The sequence below is a fragment of the Plecotus auritus genome (assembly GCF_963455305.1).
Source record: "Plecotus auritus genome assembly, chromosome: 11".
Classification (NCBI taxonomy): Eukaryota; Metazoa; Chordata; class Mammalia; order Chiroptera; family Vespertilionidae; genus Plecotus; species Plecotus auritus.
In genome coordinates, this window is record NC_137777.1 from 4,282,718 (window position 1) to 4,299,353 (window position 16,636).

At 58.6% G+C, this 16,636-nt stretch overlaps 1 protein-coding gene across 1 annotated transcript in view; it reads right to left on the bottom strand.

Moving 5' to 3' along the window:
* The window catches only part of TG (thyroglobulin), a gene marked incomplete at both ends in the record, with an annotated part of 170,570 nt that overhangs the window by 152,650 nt on the left and 1,284 nt on the right, over nucleotides 1-16,636 (bottom strand). The window contains 9 exons of the mRNA XM_080646381.1: nucleotides 144-731; nucleotides 1,410-2,492; nucleotides 4,005-4,190; nucleotides 5,404-5,547; nucleotides 6,496-6,602; nucleotides 12,134-12,293; nucleotides 14,172-14,375; nucleotides 16,164-16,261; nucleotides 16,543-16,636. The exon at nucleotides 16,543-16,636 is cut by the window's right edge and continues 15 nt beyond it. Of these exons, the coding sequence (XP_080502507.1) occupies nucleotides 144-731; nucleotides 1,410-2,492; nucleotides 4,005-4,190; nucleotides 5,404-5,547; nucleotides 6,496-6,602; nucleotides 12,134-12,293; nucleotides 14,172-14,375; nucleotides 16,164-16,261; nucleotides 16,543-16,636 (2,664 nt within the window). The remainder of the gene's footprint in view (nucleotides 1-143; nucleotides 732-1,409; nucleotides 2,493-4,004; nucleotides 4,191-5,403; nucleotides 5,548-6,495; nucleotides 6,603-12,133; nucleotides 12,294-14,171; nucleotides 14,376-16,163; nucleotides 16,262-16,542) is intronic.

The following is a 16,636-nucleotide window of genomic DNA, read 5'->3' on the forward strand; positions in this document are numbered from 1 at the left end:
TTGCAGGAGGCAGCCGATCCATGATTCTCTCTCATCATGGATGTTTCTGTCGTTCTCTCCCTCTCCCTTCCTCTCTCTAAAATCAATAAAAATACGTATTTTTTTTAAAGTACAAATTCAGTTCCTCCCAGGGCTAAACTCACATGTGGGGACCTTGCCTGGCTTGGTCCGGGTGCCCTCCCGTTCTTGACCGGCTTCGTCCACACACCAGCAGGTCCGCAGGTCCAAGTGCGCCAACGGGGCGCTGAAGTCTGAGTAGGGCCCTGGGTATCGGCGGAGCTGGCCGCCTAGGATCTGCCAGAAGAGGTAGGGCTCCAGCAGGACATTGCCCCCGGGCCGGGTCCGGTTCCCTTCCAGCACGGCCGGTGGGACCTCGCGCAGAGCCGGGTACCTGGCCAGCCCTGGGAAGACACCCTGCAGGCCGGCCTCGAACAGACTTTGGAGGAAGAGACGGAAGCTGCCAGAGGCTGCTTCTCTGTAGCTCAGGACCTTCGCGAGCAGTTCGGCCGCTGTCAGCTCCCGGCCACCGTTGCCCTGGGCCCTCCACCGTTCGTACCACTCGAAGGCCTGCTCCGGGGGCCCGTCACACTGCACGGGACTCCACCGCCCGCGGGCGCTGCACTGCGGGATGTAGACGCTGGAGAGAGCGGGCGGCAGGCTGGAGTTGGAGACCAGGGTCCGCACGGCCCCGAGGAAGGCGCGCTCGGCCCGCAGCTGACAGGGGGTGGGGCCTGGAGAGGAGCAAGGAACACGGTGTCAGGTGAAGGGGCTTGGTAAGCACCGGAGACCCAGACAGAGCTCTTAAGTGTCCAAACTCCGTCGGAGCCCTGACAGGGCCACAGATGCCACCATCTGTAGACAGAGAGCACCCTGTCACGGCTCGGGGACTGTGGAGACCAGCTGTGGCCAACACAGGAGACGTGTATGGGGCAATTCCTTAAGGCCAAATAAATCTCCCTAGTCACCAATTAGGTTAATGGTATCAAGAGTTTTCTGGTCCGGCCGGCATGGCTCAGCGGTTGAGCGTTGACCTATGAACCAGGAGGTCACGGTTCGATTCCCGGTTAGGACACATGCCTGGGTTGCAGGCCCGATCCCCAGTGTGGGGCGTGCAAAAGGCAGCTGATCAATGATTCTCTCTCATCATGGATGTCTCTATCTCTCTCGCTCCTTTTCTCAAATCAGTAACAATATATATTTAAACCAAAAAAAAAAGAGAGTTTTCTGGATAATTTTTAAATTAACCAGAAAATTTGGCCCCTAACAGTAGTGTGAGATGTCGCTATGACTGCATTCTTTTTTCTGCAATGCACTGTGGCAGGGCCCCCAAAGAGAAGTCTGTAGGTTGTAGGTTGTAGGTTGTAGGTAGAAGTCTGGGAGTTTGTAGGTTGAACACCCAATAGACTTACACTGCTGGGGTCGCCCAGGTGCACTCTGAGTTCCAGGAATGACCTGACCCTCCTCGTCCACACAGTAGCATTCGGAGTCGAAGCACTGGACAGGTAAGAAGTGCCCCTGGCGGGTACAGGAAGGCACGGACAGACTGGAGCCCGCGGGCTGGCTGCCCGAGAGGCTCAGCCTCTGAGCCCTTTGCTTCTCACACTCCGTGGGGCACCGTGGCCGTCCGCCTCTCACCCTGGAGCTGGGCAGTTCTTTGCCCCGGGAGTCCACACACCAGCACTCTCCGGCAAAGCACTGGACATCCTCGTAGCTTCCTTCTGCCGTGCATGACGGGACGAAAAGGCTGCCGGGTGTCGGCTCACAGCCCTGGGAGCTGAGCACCATGCCCATCACGTCTCCCAAATCCCTGGCTGTGTCTTCCGGCACGGATACGGCATGCTGCAGGAACAGGAGGAATTCCGGGAGGTCCAGGAGAGAAGCCAGGGATTTCAGGGCGTTTTGGTTCTCTTGCACGTTGACCTCAAAGCCAAAGCTGCCCACAATTGTCTTATTCATAGCCCTGCCTTTCTTAGCGGCTCCGGGCGTTTCCACAGCAGGATTCGAATCCGGTCCCACAGAGAGGAGTTTGGCTTGACTGACAAGTCCTTCCCCACCCTGGAAGCCTGGGAGACCGAGTCGCCGGAAAAACTGACTGAAGTTGAAGCTGCCTCTCGTGCCAAGGGCTCCAGACAAGTTAAACTGGCCGACATTCACCAAAAATCTCCCCCCGAAGAGGTTTTGCTGGAGTCGCTTTGGGTTGGCCGTAAACTGAAGGGCAAGACGAGCCAGCTCTCGGGAGGGGAAAATCCCTCGGATGGCTTCTGGGAGGAGACGCCCCGAGGCGGAGAGCTGTGGGTTCTGCCCTGCGACGAGGGAGCGGAGGATCCCCGAGTCCACAAAGAGCTCCTTGATGGCGGGTGGGCAAGGCGGGGCCCGTCCGGCTCCGCTCCAGGAGGCCAAGAAGGAGCCCTGGAGGCTGAGGTCGCCCGAGGGCCCGAAGCGCAGTCTGGACAGGGCCCGCCGCCTCTCGGAGGAGCAGGACCCGGCTCCAGCTGCACGGATGAGCAAAGAGGAAACGTGGTTAGCACCACCAGCCCCTGAGGCAGCCCCTCGGAGCGCCCCGCTAGCAAGATGTCAGAACACTCAGCCCAGGACGCCCACGCTTTCCCCCCATGTCCTTTTATTTTTAGCTTTCGCTCCGAGCCGTGTCCAGGGAGGCCCCTTTGGGGAATGAGTTTTCCAGGGGACACGCCTTCCGCTCCTGGCTCTCCCTGGCGGGTGACCCCCCCTGAGGCAAGGCTCCTAGACACCGGCCCACTTTCCGAAAACCCGGCCGCACACGTGCACCAGCATCCTGGGTTGGAACGGCTCCCTCCTCCCCTCGCCCCTCGCTCACGTCCACCTGGAGCCTTGGAACTTGAGCTCGTGGGGAAGAGGGTGTTGGCAGATGTGATTAGTGGAGATGAAGTCCCACAGGATTAGAGTGGGCCCTGCACCAATGGCGGGTGTCCTGCTCAGAAGGACACGTGATGAGATGGACAGACACACGGGAAGAAGCCCGTGAGGGCAGAGGCGGGGGGAGTACAGCTGGCTATGAGCCGAGGCCTCGCTAGGACGGGGCAGGCAGGGTGCTTCCCGGGCACCCTTCGTGATTGCGCTGCCCTGCCGACCCCTCGGTCTCCGACTTCCAGCCTCGAGGACTGAGAGAGTCAGTGTCTGTTGTTTAAGCCACCCAGGGTGTGGTAATTGGGCCAGCAGCCCCAGGCGGCAAGTACACCAACCGATTCCTATTTTTAATGCAGCCGGTGGCCAGCACACTCCTGCTCGAACCTGTCTTGCACTTGAACGCTTCATTATCCGCTCTTCATGTGGCCGCCTAATTCTTTTTTTTTTAATATATTTTATTGATTTTTTTTACAGAGAGGAAGGGAGAGGGACAGAGAGTTAGAAACATCGATGAGAGAGAAACATCGATCAGCTGCCTCCTGCACACCTCCTACTGGGGATGTGCCCACAACCAAGGTACATGCCCTTGACCGGAATCGAACCCGGGACCCTTCAGTCTGCAGGCCGACGCTCTATCCACTGAGCCACACCGGTTAGGGTGTGGCCGCCTAATTCTTCTTCGTGGGTAGCCTCGTCTCGGCTGGCTAGCGTACAGTCTCTTTGAGGATAAAAAGCCTACTTTAAATGCTGTGAGCCTTTCCTACAATACATATTTTTCTATGCTGCAATACGTACTGTTAGGATATGTCATAGGAAAGATGATCTGTTCTATAAGGTAATAGAGGGATGCACGCTCGGGAACCCCAGTTCGCGCACATTCTTCTAGGTTTCTTGACCTTCCTTTGAAATTACTCATTAAATAGTGATCAACTCAGTCCACTCGGTGCGTGGCCGGGTCATCCTATCTGAATATCCTAGGATGACCGCAATCACGTTTAGAAAAGTTAGTTTAAATTCGAATTCCAGGGCCTCGGTTACGCCCTGGAGCGGGTGGTCTGGAGAAACGGAGTAGTAGGACCTGAGGAGACCCCAACAGGACACCTCGACGGGAGACCCACCACAAGGGAGCGCCGCGTCCTGCCGCCGAGTCCCCGGGACCTCCTTGCCCTGGGCATCCGCACACCAGCACGGGCCTCCCCTCTGGCACTGCACCGCCTGGAAGTCCCCGTTCCGGTGGCAGCTCGGGACGTAGGCGTGACCGAAGTCGGTCGCTGTGAACCGCTCCACTTCACACTTCGTGGGGCCTGGAGGAAATCCGTGGGGGAGACAGGGGACGGGCAACAGCCCCTGGTGGGCGCGCAGCACGCATTCTGCTCGCTGGTGACATTCACTCCCCCCACACTCTGCAGGAACGGCCAGGAGACCAGAGCCACGGAGACCTCAGTTACAGGGACCGCGGCCACGGGGACCTCAGCCACAGAAACTGCAGCCACGGGGACCTCAGCCACAGGGACCGCAGCCACAGGGACCTCAGCCAAGGAGACCTCAGCCACAGGGACCGCAGCCACAGGGACTGCAGCCACAGGGACCGCAGCCACAGGGACCACAGCCACAGGGACTGCAGCCATGGGGACCTCAGCTATAGGGACCGCAGACACAGAAACTGCAGCCACGGGGACCTCAGCTATAGGGACTGCAGCCACAGGGACCGCAGCCACAGAAACTGCAGCCACAGGGACCTCAGCCACAGGGACCGCAGCCACAGAAACGGCAGCCACAGAAACTGCAGCCATGGGCACCACAGCCAGGGAGACCGCAGCCACGGGGACCTCAGCCACAGGGACCGCAGCCACAGAAACTGCAGCCATGGGCACCACAGCCAGGGAGACCGCAGCCACGGGGACCTCAGCCACAGGGACCGCAGCCACAGAAACTGCAGCCATGGGCACCACAGCCAGGGAGACCGCAGCCCCGGGGACCTCAGCCACAGGGACCGCAGCCACAGAAACTGCAGCCACAGGGACCGCAGCCACAGGGACCTCAGCCACAGGGACCGCAGCCACAGGGACCACAGTCACAGAAACTGCAGCCATGGGGACCTCAGCTACAGGGACTGCAGCCACAGGGACCGCAGCCACAGGGACCTCAGCCACAGAAACTGCAGCCACAGGGACTGCAGCCACAGAAACTGCAGCCATGGGGACCTCAGCTACAGGGACTGCAGCCACAGGGACCGCAGCCACAGGGACTGCAGCCACGGGGACCTCAGCTATAGGGACCGCAGCCACGGGGACCTCAGCCACAGAAACTGCAGCCACGGGGACCTCAGCTATAGGGACCGCAGCCACGGGGACCGCAGCCACAGGGACCGCAGCCACAGGGACCGCAGCCACAGGGACCACAGCCACAGAAACTGCAGCCATGGGCACCACAGCCAGGGAGGCCGCAGCCACGTTCGGACCCCAGAGCTTCCCTCCCGGCAGCAGTGTGGGCATCGGTCGTCAGCTGGTGACTCACATCGGAACCTGCCAGAGAGGACGAGCTGAAGGGCGAGGAAGCGCCTCTGCAGGATCCGGTACAGGGTGGTGTCCGTGAAGGCGGGCGCGAGGGCCAGGCCGGCGAAAACGGTGTCGTAAATTTCATCGAGGAGCAGCTCCAGACCTGGGCGGAGACACGTCAAGGTGCGGCTTCCTTCCCAAAGGGGCTCCTGACCTCGCCACGAAAATGGTACGAAGAGGACCAGAGCTGCCCTGGCCGGTTGCTCAGTGGTTAGAGGGTCCGCCTGCAGACCGAAGGGTCGCAAGTCCGACTCCCGGTCAAGGGTGCACACCTTGAGTTACAGGCCCGATCCTCGGCCTGCCCGGTCAGGCCCATGCGGGAGGCAACCAGTGGATGTGTGTTTCTTTCTCCCCCTCCTCTCCCTCCCTTCCACTCTCTCTAAAATTCGGGTGAGGATTTAAAAAATAAAAAAAAAGAGGACCAGACTAGAGCCTTCACCGGCATCTATTGGGCATCAGATCTGAACCAGCCCTTAATGGTTTCCTAAGCCAGGGCTGCTGGGTACCACTGCACAGGCTGCTCACACCCCAGGAGCCTGATGAGAGAGGAGACAGGAGTCCATCCGCTCCTCCACGCGCCCAGGGCAGAGCTGCATCTGCCAGGAGGGGGCGCCTCTCCCGTGCCCACAAAGGGACCCCGTGGGCCCGAGCAGCATGGAGCACCATGCTTGAAGGTTTGCCAGCCGTGTCCCTCAGACACACGGCAGCCTGGTCGGGGCGCAGGCCCCAGGGCTCCCTCCGCCCTGCTGGGAATGAGGTTGAGGCTCCCAGGCCTGGCGATGCCACCCTCCCCTGGCATTGCCTAAGGCAGGGGTGGGCAAGCTTTTGGACTCGAGGGCCACCATGGGTTCTTAAACTGGACCGGAGGGCCGGAACAAAAGCACGGATGGAGTGTTTGTGTGAACTAATATAAATTCAAAGTAAAGGAGCGGAGGGGAGAGCAAGGGAACCCTCCGCTCTTTCGGCTCCGCGGGCCGGATAGAACAGCCGAACGGGCCGGATCCGGCCCGCGGGCCGTAGTTTGCCCACGGCTGGCCTAAGGTGTGCTTACCTGTCTCAGCCAGTTCCCGCCCTTGACTGTCCGCGCAGTAACAATACCCGGACACCTCGGGGAACCTTCTCCGGAAGGCGCTGAACGTCACGAATGCATCTGGAAACCTGAAGGGGAAGGACGTGGACGTCACCGCTTCTTAAACGGCAACTCATCGCGAACAGAGGCGGGAAAGGCACGTCTGATTCTTTATGTCACGCCATTTGCTCCGGGCTTCCTGCGGGGAGTGTGTGTCTTTCCTGAATCGGTGTTACCGGCCAGAGCTGTGCCTACCTGTCCTCTACCCACTGGCCGTCTTCCTCACTCGTGGCACTCGACCGATTTGCACCCGGGCCCGTGTCTCATAGCATCGGGTGGAAGGTAGGTAACGCGCACTGCCTGAGCGCGTTCCTTCCGTTCAACAGCACTCCAGAGGCGCCAGGCCCAGCTGCCTTGCAAACATGTGGCACCGGGCGGATGATCTCATTTGGGAGATCAAACAGCCTCGGAGCCTTCGCCGTCTGTCGAGAGCTTGACAAGGAGCCAGATCCCCCACAGGGAGTTCCTGGGAAGGCCATTTCCCCGGTCCACCGTTTGCAAAAACACAAAATCAATATGACATCACTCACGAGGGCGAGACAACCCTTTCCAGAGGCCGAGGGAAAGCATACGTAACTCACGGCTGACCTGGCGACTGCTGTTGGGGCTAACTGGCTGCGTTCCCACCGGGAGGTCACCTGAAACGCCGGTGATGTAAAGCCACAGGAAGGAGGCCTTCCCAAAGGCAGGGACTGAGCAAGCAGAGGGCTCGTTGCTGCTTTATGCAATACTGAGAGGTCTGCCTTTCCGTCCCAGGGAGCTGGCCCACGGGGCCCGAGCCTGATGTGCGTCCACCTGTGTCTGGGATCTATCCCCAAACAATCAGCGCCCCGAGTCTGCGGCTGTGGCATCCAGCCCAGCAATCCACGGAAGCAACATTCGTGTCCGGGGACAGGAAAATGAAGACCTAAATTGGAGGAAACCCCCTCAGTGGATGTGTACATAACATGACGTGTAAAGGGTAGAGCGCGCAATGGCCTGTGCATACAACCGCTGGGATTGGTGCGTACATGAACCAGGCCTGGCAGGCAATATATTGTGCAGAATCTGCTCGGAGCCTGAACATGAGTTTGAATGGAAATGAATATGGGAAAAAAAAAAAGCCTAGGAAAGTGCTACAGAATTGTGGATTTTCCCCATGTTGCTGGTCTATGATTGTGTATACGTTATAGACATTATAGACAAAAGGTGTAGACCGAAGACTGCCACAGTTCGTGAATCATGCTTAATAGGAACTAAACGCTCACTTTGTCCAGTCGGAGGTGTACAATAAGAGCTCATTCCCTGGAACCTGGGATCATTCCATTCGCAAAGGGCTTTCCGTAGCATAAGCATGACCTTCGCTCATTCAGCCACCACTTTGTAAAAGATGATCTGCAAAATGTGTCATACACATCGACCTGCTCATAAGCGAGGACATTGGGATTCAGAGTAAAGAAGGGCCAGTTCAAGGTCACCCAGCCACGACCAGGGGCCAGGTACCCTAGTCCACTGCCAAGGCTCGTTCGACAACGGCAGCGCGACGGATGGGGAGCTGCCACTGAGACAGGGCGGGGTCCTTAGCGCCCTGCCTGCTCTGCATTCGTGTCCGAATGTAAGTTCAAGTAAGTTCAAGCTCTGAATCTTTCCTGAGTTCTTTCTCCTGATCCAGTTGGATGGGCAACCGGATGTCAGAAGCGGTACCACCATCTATGAACGTGGGGCTCCTCCCCCAGCGTAATCATCGTCACTAAGCTATTTATTGGCTGCTTCTGCCATTGGCATTGGCAAGGTCTTTGAACCATTTTCATCCCTAATAGGCTCCGCCTCGGCCACGAGTTCACCTCCCTCTCCCTGCTCCCCCACCCTTCTCTGCCACCCCAAGAAAAGACAAACTCACCCTACACTCTCCCTCTCCCTCACCCTCCCTCTCTCTTCCTCCCCCAAGTCCTGTGGATTTCACCTAGTAAACATCCCTCCACCCTCCTCTCCATCAGCTACCCTAGCCCAAGCCATCCCCTCTCTCCTGGACCAGTCCCAGAGCCCTCAGACTCCCAGAGACGCCTCCCAGCACCCACTCTGCTTTGCCCCAATCCCAGTCCATTCTTTTCTAATTCCAACTACAATGGTTATTGCGATATTCCCACCCCTTACCCCAGGCTCAAAATTCGTGGTACAATATTGGGGAGAAGCATATTTATACTACAGAAAGTACTCCCTGCTTATCTGAATTGAAGTATAACTGGCCATCCTGTGTTTTGTGTTTTTTTTTTTTATCTGACAACCCTGGGTGCTAAGTCTAGACTTTCCACGTGGCCTCCATGGCTCCTGCCACGGTGCCCCGGGGAGTCGCTGGGCCGAGGGCTGCTTATCAGAAAATTCCTGAATATGGCTGGGCTTCCAGTAACCAGCTACCTGACCCTTCCCATGACCTTCCTAAATCAAAACGCACTCTGAGACGACATGCTTGCTTACAAAAAAGAAAGGATCCCATTTCAGGAGTACGGGGGCGTTTTTTTTGTTTGTCTTAAACAAGGGATGCTTAGTCCTGAACTTTTGCATTTACCTCCACTGCCCTCTTGTGGAAGGAGCTGTGAATTGCGCCTCAAACTGACACCCAGCAAAGTTCTCAGATGCAGGGAATGTAAACATACATTGTAGGCCTACTGTGTGCCAGGCTCTATGCCACGCCCTGCAGGGGAAATAGATGAATCGAGGTTGTGTGGGAGAGTGAAAGAAGCCAGGCTGACTGTGCTTCTTAACCTCTGGTGTTTCAATTCCTCATTCGTACGCTAGAGACCGTGAAGATCCATCCCATTATCCTTGTAAGGATTAACGTGGGCTGAAGGATGTCAATTCCCTGAAGGCAGCAAGCACCCACTTGAACTTAAACTGAGCACGTATTGGTTTGCATCCGTGAGCATCACTAAATCAGACTCTTTGGAGATTCTTATGTGCTCACAGGCAGGCCACTCTCTGGGCCTGGGTGTGTGTGAGGGGGGCGGGGGCCTGGGCCGGGGAGGGAACCTAATCTACATTTGCTGAAGTTGGATTATGCACTATTAATTCCCTACAAATGCATCATAATTTACAGTTTTCACAGTGGTTTCAGAGACGAGGTTTCACCGGGTCTTCACCACGCCCTAAGAAGCAGGGGGTTGTCCCCATTTTACAGATGGGGAGACTGAGGCTCCGAGAGGGTCAGGGACTAGGCCACTTTGCCAAGCACAAGGCCAAATGCCAAGGGGCTGGGCAGGTAGTGCAGACGGACGGAGCAGGCAGCGCTAACACCGCCACAGGACACGGAGCACCGGAGGGTGCACGCTCCGTCCAAAAGCGGCATTTCCGGGCCCGCTTCCTGGTGCCGTGGGAGAACACACACAGCCCCCCCCCCCACCTTGTTCTTCAGAACCAGGAACTCGGAATTTTGCATGTTAGGTTGAACAAGTAAACTGCAGACGTTCAACTATTTGTCCCTACACAAACAGAAACCTCGGGGTTCAACTTAAAACTCGCCAGTTCTTCCGGCGTCCTGCAGCTCCCACCCCAGGCTGCGTGTCTGTGGCCCCTGCCAGCACAGCCCGAGGCCCCCTCTCTCCCACAGGGAGAGAAACGGGTGTTTGGAGGACAGCCACGTCGAGGCTCGGTTCTCCAAGAGAATTCCTATCAGTATCCTCAGCCTGTTTACTCCAGTCCCCCCTTATCCGTGGGAGATATGTTCCAAGACCCCCAGGAGATGCCTGAAACCACAGCGTGGCAAACCCTATCTCTATGGGCCGCTTTTTCCTACGCAGACACACCTGAGATAAAGTGTCAGTGCTGAAGCAGGCACAGTAAGAGATGGACACAAAGCAGCTGGTAATGAAGTAGGACACGTGCACCGATACGCCGCGGCCAAGGTCCTGCGGGCGTCTAACTGGCCTGCGCTCACCTTCTCCCTCCAGGGAAGCCCTGGGCGGCCTCTCCGCGGCGGAGCTGACCCGCCAGCATCACTGCTCTTGCGCTTTGGGACCGTTAATGAATAAAATCAGGGCGACGTGCCGCCAGCCACCAGGACACCATGACAGGGTACCGGTCTGATAACCAACGTGGCTCCTAAGTGCCCACGGGCAGAGCACCCGCGGCGTGGCGACGCTGGACGCAGGGTTGAGTCACGTGACCCAGAATGGGTGCAATTGGCAACGTGTGAATTGTTGACTTCTGGAATTCCGCATTTCACACTTTTTGGACTGCGGTGGGCCTTGAGTTATTGCTGTTTTGTTTTGATCTGTTTGTTTGTTTGTTTGTTAATCCTCCCCCAAGGATATTTTTCCATTGATTCTTAGAGAGAGTGGAACGGAGGGGGAGAGGCATGCAGAGAGAAACATCCATGTGAGAGAGACACATCGATTGGTTGCCTCCCCATGGAGCCTGCCACGAGGTATGTGCCCTTGACCAGAGTCGAACCCAGGACCCTTCAGTCCATGGGCCCACGCTCTACCCACTGAGCCAAACTGGCCAGGGCGGACTTGGGTAACTGAAACCTCGGAGAGCAAAGCTGCGGATGAGGACCGGCCCAGTCCCCGCGCGCCCCCTCCCCACCCCCCGGGGCCTTCACAAGAATAGGCAGGTGATCCGACTACTTGGCGGAGACCCATCACACGTCTCCCTTGTGAGGTTTACTATTTAAATCTTTAAACTTACTTGTAAGCGCATGCATACACACAACTTACAGAAAAGCACAGACATGATCATGCCCGTGCTTTTTATAGCACCGTCTTCTGTTCGTTCCTGCTCATTGCTTCTCCACAGGAGCCTGGCCCTCAAGTGCCCGTGATCCCACCCAGCACGTGCCCATTCATACCACTCCCTGCGCCACCTGGTGCTCTACAGACACAGGATAAGCATACATGCAGACATGCACAGGAAAGGATCCGTTTGCGTGTGTGTTTTCTAAAAACTAAACCAGCCTGGTCGACATGACTCTGGTTGAGCGTGGGCCTATGAACCAGGAGGTCACAGTTCGATTCCAGGTCAGGCCGCACGACCGGGTTGCAGGCTCGATCCCCAGTAGGGGGCGTGCGGGAGGCAGCAGCTCAACGATTCTCTCTCATCATTAATGTTTCTCTCTCTCTCTCTCCCTTCCTCTCTGAAATCAATAAAAAAATAAAATAAAATAATAAATAAAAACTAAACCCATCCTGTGCATGCAGAGCCCTCACCCCACCAGCGGGTGCGACTCTGACGCGTTCTGCTCAGTGCCGCATGAGTATTTACGGGGACGACCTCGGGTGGCTCAGTCACTTTGCTCCCAGGTTTCTGCTACGATGGAAACCGATGCAGGAGACATCCTCATACTATGTCCTCACCTTCTGGAGTTTTCACTCCCACGGGCTGGCCGGGCCCGAGGGTTCATGCATTTTAATACTCATAGCGGCTGCCAGCGTGCTTTGTTCAAAATGCGGCCGCCCTTCAGATGTCCTTCAGCAGCGTATGAACCCCGGCCTGCCTCTCTGATTCCCACCAGGCCGAGTGCGTGACACCTCGCAGCACCCAGCCCCCAGGTGAGCGCCGGGTGCGCCCCGAGGCCGGCTCCCCTTACCTGTTGTAACTGTGGACCAGGTCGAAGACCATCATGTCCGTGGTGTTGACAAACTTGCACTGCACGGGCAGAAACCCACCGTCTGGAGAACACTGGGGGGGCGACTTGTCCCCCACGCCGTGGAGAAGGCGGCGGTTCCTGATCTCACAGCTCCTGGGACCTAGACGTTTCCAAGGAGAGATGCTCACGTCTCATGTGTGACCAGGTGCATGTGTTTCTGCAGTCCACAGGCCAGGAGTCATGCCCCCATGTGACAGCGGAGACCCAGACAGGGACCCAGGTTACCGAGATCCTGCAATGCTCCTAAGCATCGCCAGCGAACACTGATCACCCACCTCCACGTGGGAACATCCTATCTAATAAAGAGGGAATATGCTAATTGACCATCACTCTGTCACAAAGATGGCTGCACCCACAGCTGAGGCCAAGTTCCCTTAAGGAGCCTTAACGAGCAATCAGCAGGGACCTGAGGCTACGCCCTCCCAGGCCCCCCTGGGGCTTGACAGGGGACCTCAGGCCATACCCCCCGCCCTGGCATCAGGCTGGGGGACCTCAGGCCATGCCTCCTGCCTTGGCACCAGGCCGGGGGACCTCAGGCCACACCCCCCACCCGGTGGGGCTTGATGAGGACCTCAGGCCACAATCCCTGCCCTGGCGCCAGGCCAGGGGACCTGAGGCCATGCCCCCCATCCAGCGGGGCTTGATGGGGGACCTCAAGGTGTGCTTCCTGTCCTGGTGCTGGGCTAGGGGACCTCAGGCCATGCCCCCAACCCCGGCACCAGGCCGGGGGACCTCAGGGCGCACCCCCCGCTCCAGCACCGGGCCAGGGGACCTGAGGCTGCGACCCCTGCCTGGCTGGGCTTGACAGGGGACCTCAGGCCATGCTCCTCACCCTGCAGGGCTTGACAGGGGACTTCAAGGTGCACCCCCAGTGCTGGGTCAGGGGAACTCAGGCTGCGCCCCCCTGCCAGTGGGGCTTGATGGGGGACCTGAGGCTGTGCCCCCCTCCCAGCGGGGCTTGATGGGGGACCTCAGGCCATGCCCCCCACCCAGCGGGGCTTGACAGGGGATCTCAGGCTGTGTCCCCCACCTGGCGGGGCTTGACGGGGGACCTCAGGCCATGCCCCCCGTCCGGGCGCCCGGCCAGGGGACCTGAGGCGGGGCTTGACAGGGGTGGGACTGGCCGGGTCTGGATCTAGCCCAATGGGGCGGGGGGGGGGGTGGCCGGGTCTAAGTCTCACGTGACTTTGAGGCGCATGTGGGTGGGTGTGACTTGACTCTGGGTCTCCTTTTTAATGTGCACGAATTTCGTGCACCGGGCCACTAGTGAGACAGAATCAGCATGGCCCGGCAGGTGAGCTCCGCGGTTGAGCATCAGCCTAGGAACCAAGAGGTGGCTGGTTCCATTGCCGGTCAGGGCACGTGCCCAGGATGTGGGCTCGATCCCCAGTGGGGCATGTGCAGGAGGCAGCCGATGATGTTACTCTCTCATCGTTGTTTCTATCTCTCTAACCCTCTCCCTTCTTCTCTCTACAAAAATCAAAAACATATCTTAACAAAATAAAAAATATAAGCATGGAACAGACTCGAACCTCAGAGGGAAGGTGGCGGAGGTGGGTGGATGGGAAGTGATCAACCAAAAACCTTGTATGCATATATGCCTAACCCAGGGACACAGATAATAGGCTGGTGAAGGCCTGGGGCGGGGGGCGGGGCAGGCTAGAAAAGGTCAGTGGGGGCTGGGGGCAGAGGCAGGCTAGAAGGGGTCAATGGGGGTTGGGGGAGAAATATGTAATACTTTCAACAATAAAGATTTTTTAAAATAATAATAATAAATAAAGGTCATTAGAAATTTTTTTTAAAAAGAAGTCATAAGATCTTGCCTAAATGCTTTCAAACACACACACGAACGGATCCTTCATGTGCACGTCTGCACGTATGGTTAGCCTCTGCCCTTGGTTCCGTGGGGAGAGGCACGCTCCCTCCTCCCTCCTCCCTCCTCCCTCCTCCCTCCTCCTCGGGGGAGCTCGGGACTTACATCTCGCGGGCCTGCCCCGCTGGCGGGTCCCGTACACCTCCATGCCCTCCGTGTCCACACACCAGCACTGCTCCCGCCGCACGTCACACTGCACAGGCGCGTACTCCCCCGCATCCTGGCACTGAGGGAGGTAGGCGGCGGCCGTGCCGTTGAGGTAGCCGCTCAGCAAGATCTGCTGCCTGTGCAGCTGGCAGAAGGACAGGCCTGTGGGCGAGGGGCAGCGTCAGGTCTCAGCCCAGGACTCTCCTGGCCTCCCTAGAGGTTACAGCAGGCCGTGGATGCTCAGCGAGTTGGGGGCAGGTTCAGGACCAGCGTGTCCACCTTGATCCCGGGACTCCTTCCAGCATCCTGCGGCCGAGGCAGGAAGGGCAGGCTTCACCCTGCCCGTCGGTCTCCTGCGCCCCCCGCCCCCCGCCCCCCGCCTGGTGCTGCAGAGGTCGGTGTGGATGGAGCACAGGCCTGGCGAATTTCCCCGCGTGCTTGCTGTGCAGCCTTGGGGAAGTCGCTTCCCCACTCTGTGCCTCCCTCTCTGCATCTGTAGACTTATCAGAAAGTCCATTTGCCTTCTTCAGCGACAGGAGGAGGGGTGACAGTAACGATGGCTGCCCCTACCGAACACCCCGTGCGCCTGGGGTGGTACATGTGTGTTAACCCTCACCCACCCGTGAGGCCGATCCTGTGTTCCTGGTACAGACGAGGAGCCACAGCGCCGTGGGGCATGGGGCCTGGGGCCTGGCCAGTGTCATCCAGGGAGTGCCAGGAGCCAGCCTGCTCCCCAGCCAGCGGGACGGCCCCGAAAGACCAGCGCCCAAGTCCCAGCTCTCCTCCCCGACAGGATCGCTGATTCTAGACTCAATCTCACCGTTTAAAGATGACCAAAAAAAATGTTTAATTAAATTAAAAACAACCCTAGCTGTTTTGGCTCAGTGGATAGAGCGTCAGCCCATGAAATGAAGGGCTGTGGGTTCGATTCCGGTCAAGGGCACGTACCTGGGTCACAGGCTTAATCCCCAGCCCTGATCTGGGTGTGTGCAGGAGGCAACCAAACGATGTGTCTCTCTCACATCGATGTTTCTCTCTGTCTCTCCCTCTTCCTTCCACTCTCTCTAAAAATCAACGGAAAAGTATCCTCGGGTGAGGACTAACTAACTAACTAAATAAGTAAATGTGACCAGCTTAAGCTGCTCTTGGTTTCAGGCTTAACTAAGTCATGCCCCAAACAGGGACTGCTTCTTGGAGTGCTCATCATAGCTGCTATTTTAACAGGGAAGTTTCTCCCCGAGTCTCCAATCTCAGAAACACTCAGTAGACACGTTTGGGGTGCCCATGCTGCTCTCTGGGTCACAGCCTGGAATGTCTGCTCACAGGGGGACTCAGCCTCAGACCCAGGCCCTGGTACAGGGCGGGGGAGGGGGGAGGGAGGGACTCAGCCTCAGACCCAGGCCCTGGTACAGGGCGGGGGAGGGGGGAGGGAGGGGACTCAGCCTCAGACCCAGGCCCTGGTACAGGGCGGGGGAGGGGGGGAGGGAGGGACTCAGCACCAGGCCCAGGCCCTGGTACAGGGCGGGGGAGGGGGGAGGGGCGGGGGAGGGAGGGACTCAGCCTCAGACCCAGGCCCTGGTACAGGGCGGTGGGGGGGAGAGGGGGAGGGAGGGACTCAGACCCAGGCCCTGGTACAGGGCGGGGGAGGGGGGGAGGAACTCAGCCCCAGGCCCTGGTACAGGGCGGGGGAGGGGGGAAGGGAGGGACTCAGCCCCAGGCCCAGGCCCTGGCACGGAGGGGAGGGACTCAGCGCCTACTTGCTGACCAAGTGCCTTGATTGTCCCACTTGATTCCACAGGAGCCCTGCAGGACATGGGCCTGGCGCGCGGGCCTGTCAGCCTCACGCCCGGAGAACCAGCAGCCCAGAGGGACACTGGCCTGGTCCCATGCCACGCCCTAGCAGGGTCCCCCCTTCCCATGGGACACCCCGTCCCCTCCTTTCACACTTACATGCCACGGGCCGCCCGGGCTGCCTGCTGCCGGCCACCTCCCTGCCGTCGGCGCCCACACACCAGCAGGAGCGGCCGTCACTCTGGCACTGGACGGTCCTAAGGCGGGGAGACACCGGCGTGGACAATGAGGGCTCCAAAGCCGCACCCAGGCTCCCTGTCCTCGGCCTCCCATCTCCCCAGCTGTGATGCGTGTGATGAGGGAGAGAGGAAGTGGGGGGGTGAGTAGGGAGGGGGGGTGGCGGGAAGGCCACCTCTCCTCTCCTGGCTCGCTGACCCCTGCAGCCTCATCACCCATGCTCCAGCCCCAGGGGGAGCATGAGGTGGTTTTTAAGGCCCCTTCGGACCCCGCGAGGCCACGCGGCTGAGGGAGGCCTTACTGGAAGCTGCCGTCCTCGGCGCACTGGGGGACGTGGTCGGCTCGCTCCTGGAAGGCCCGGGCCCTCTGCAGCTCGCAGGGACGGAGCGGCTGGG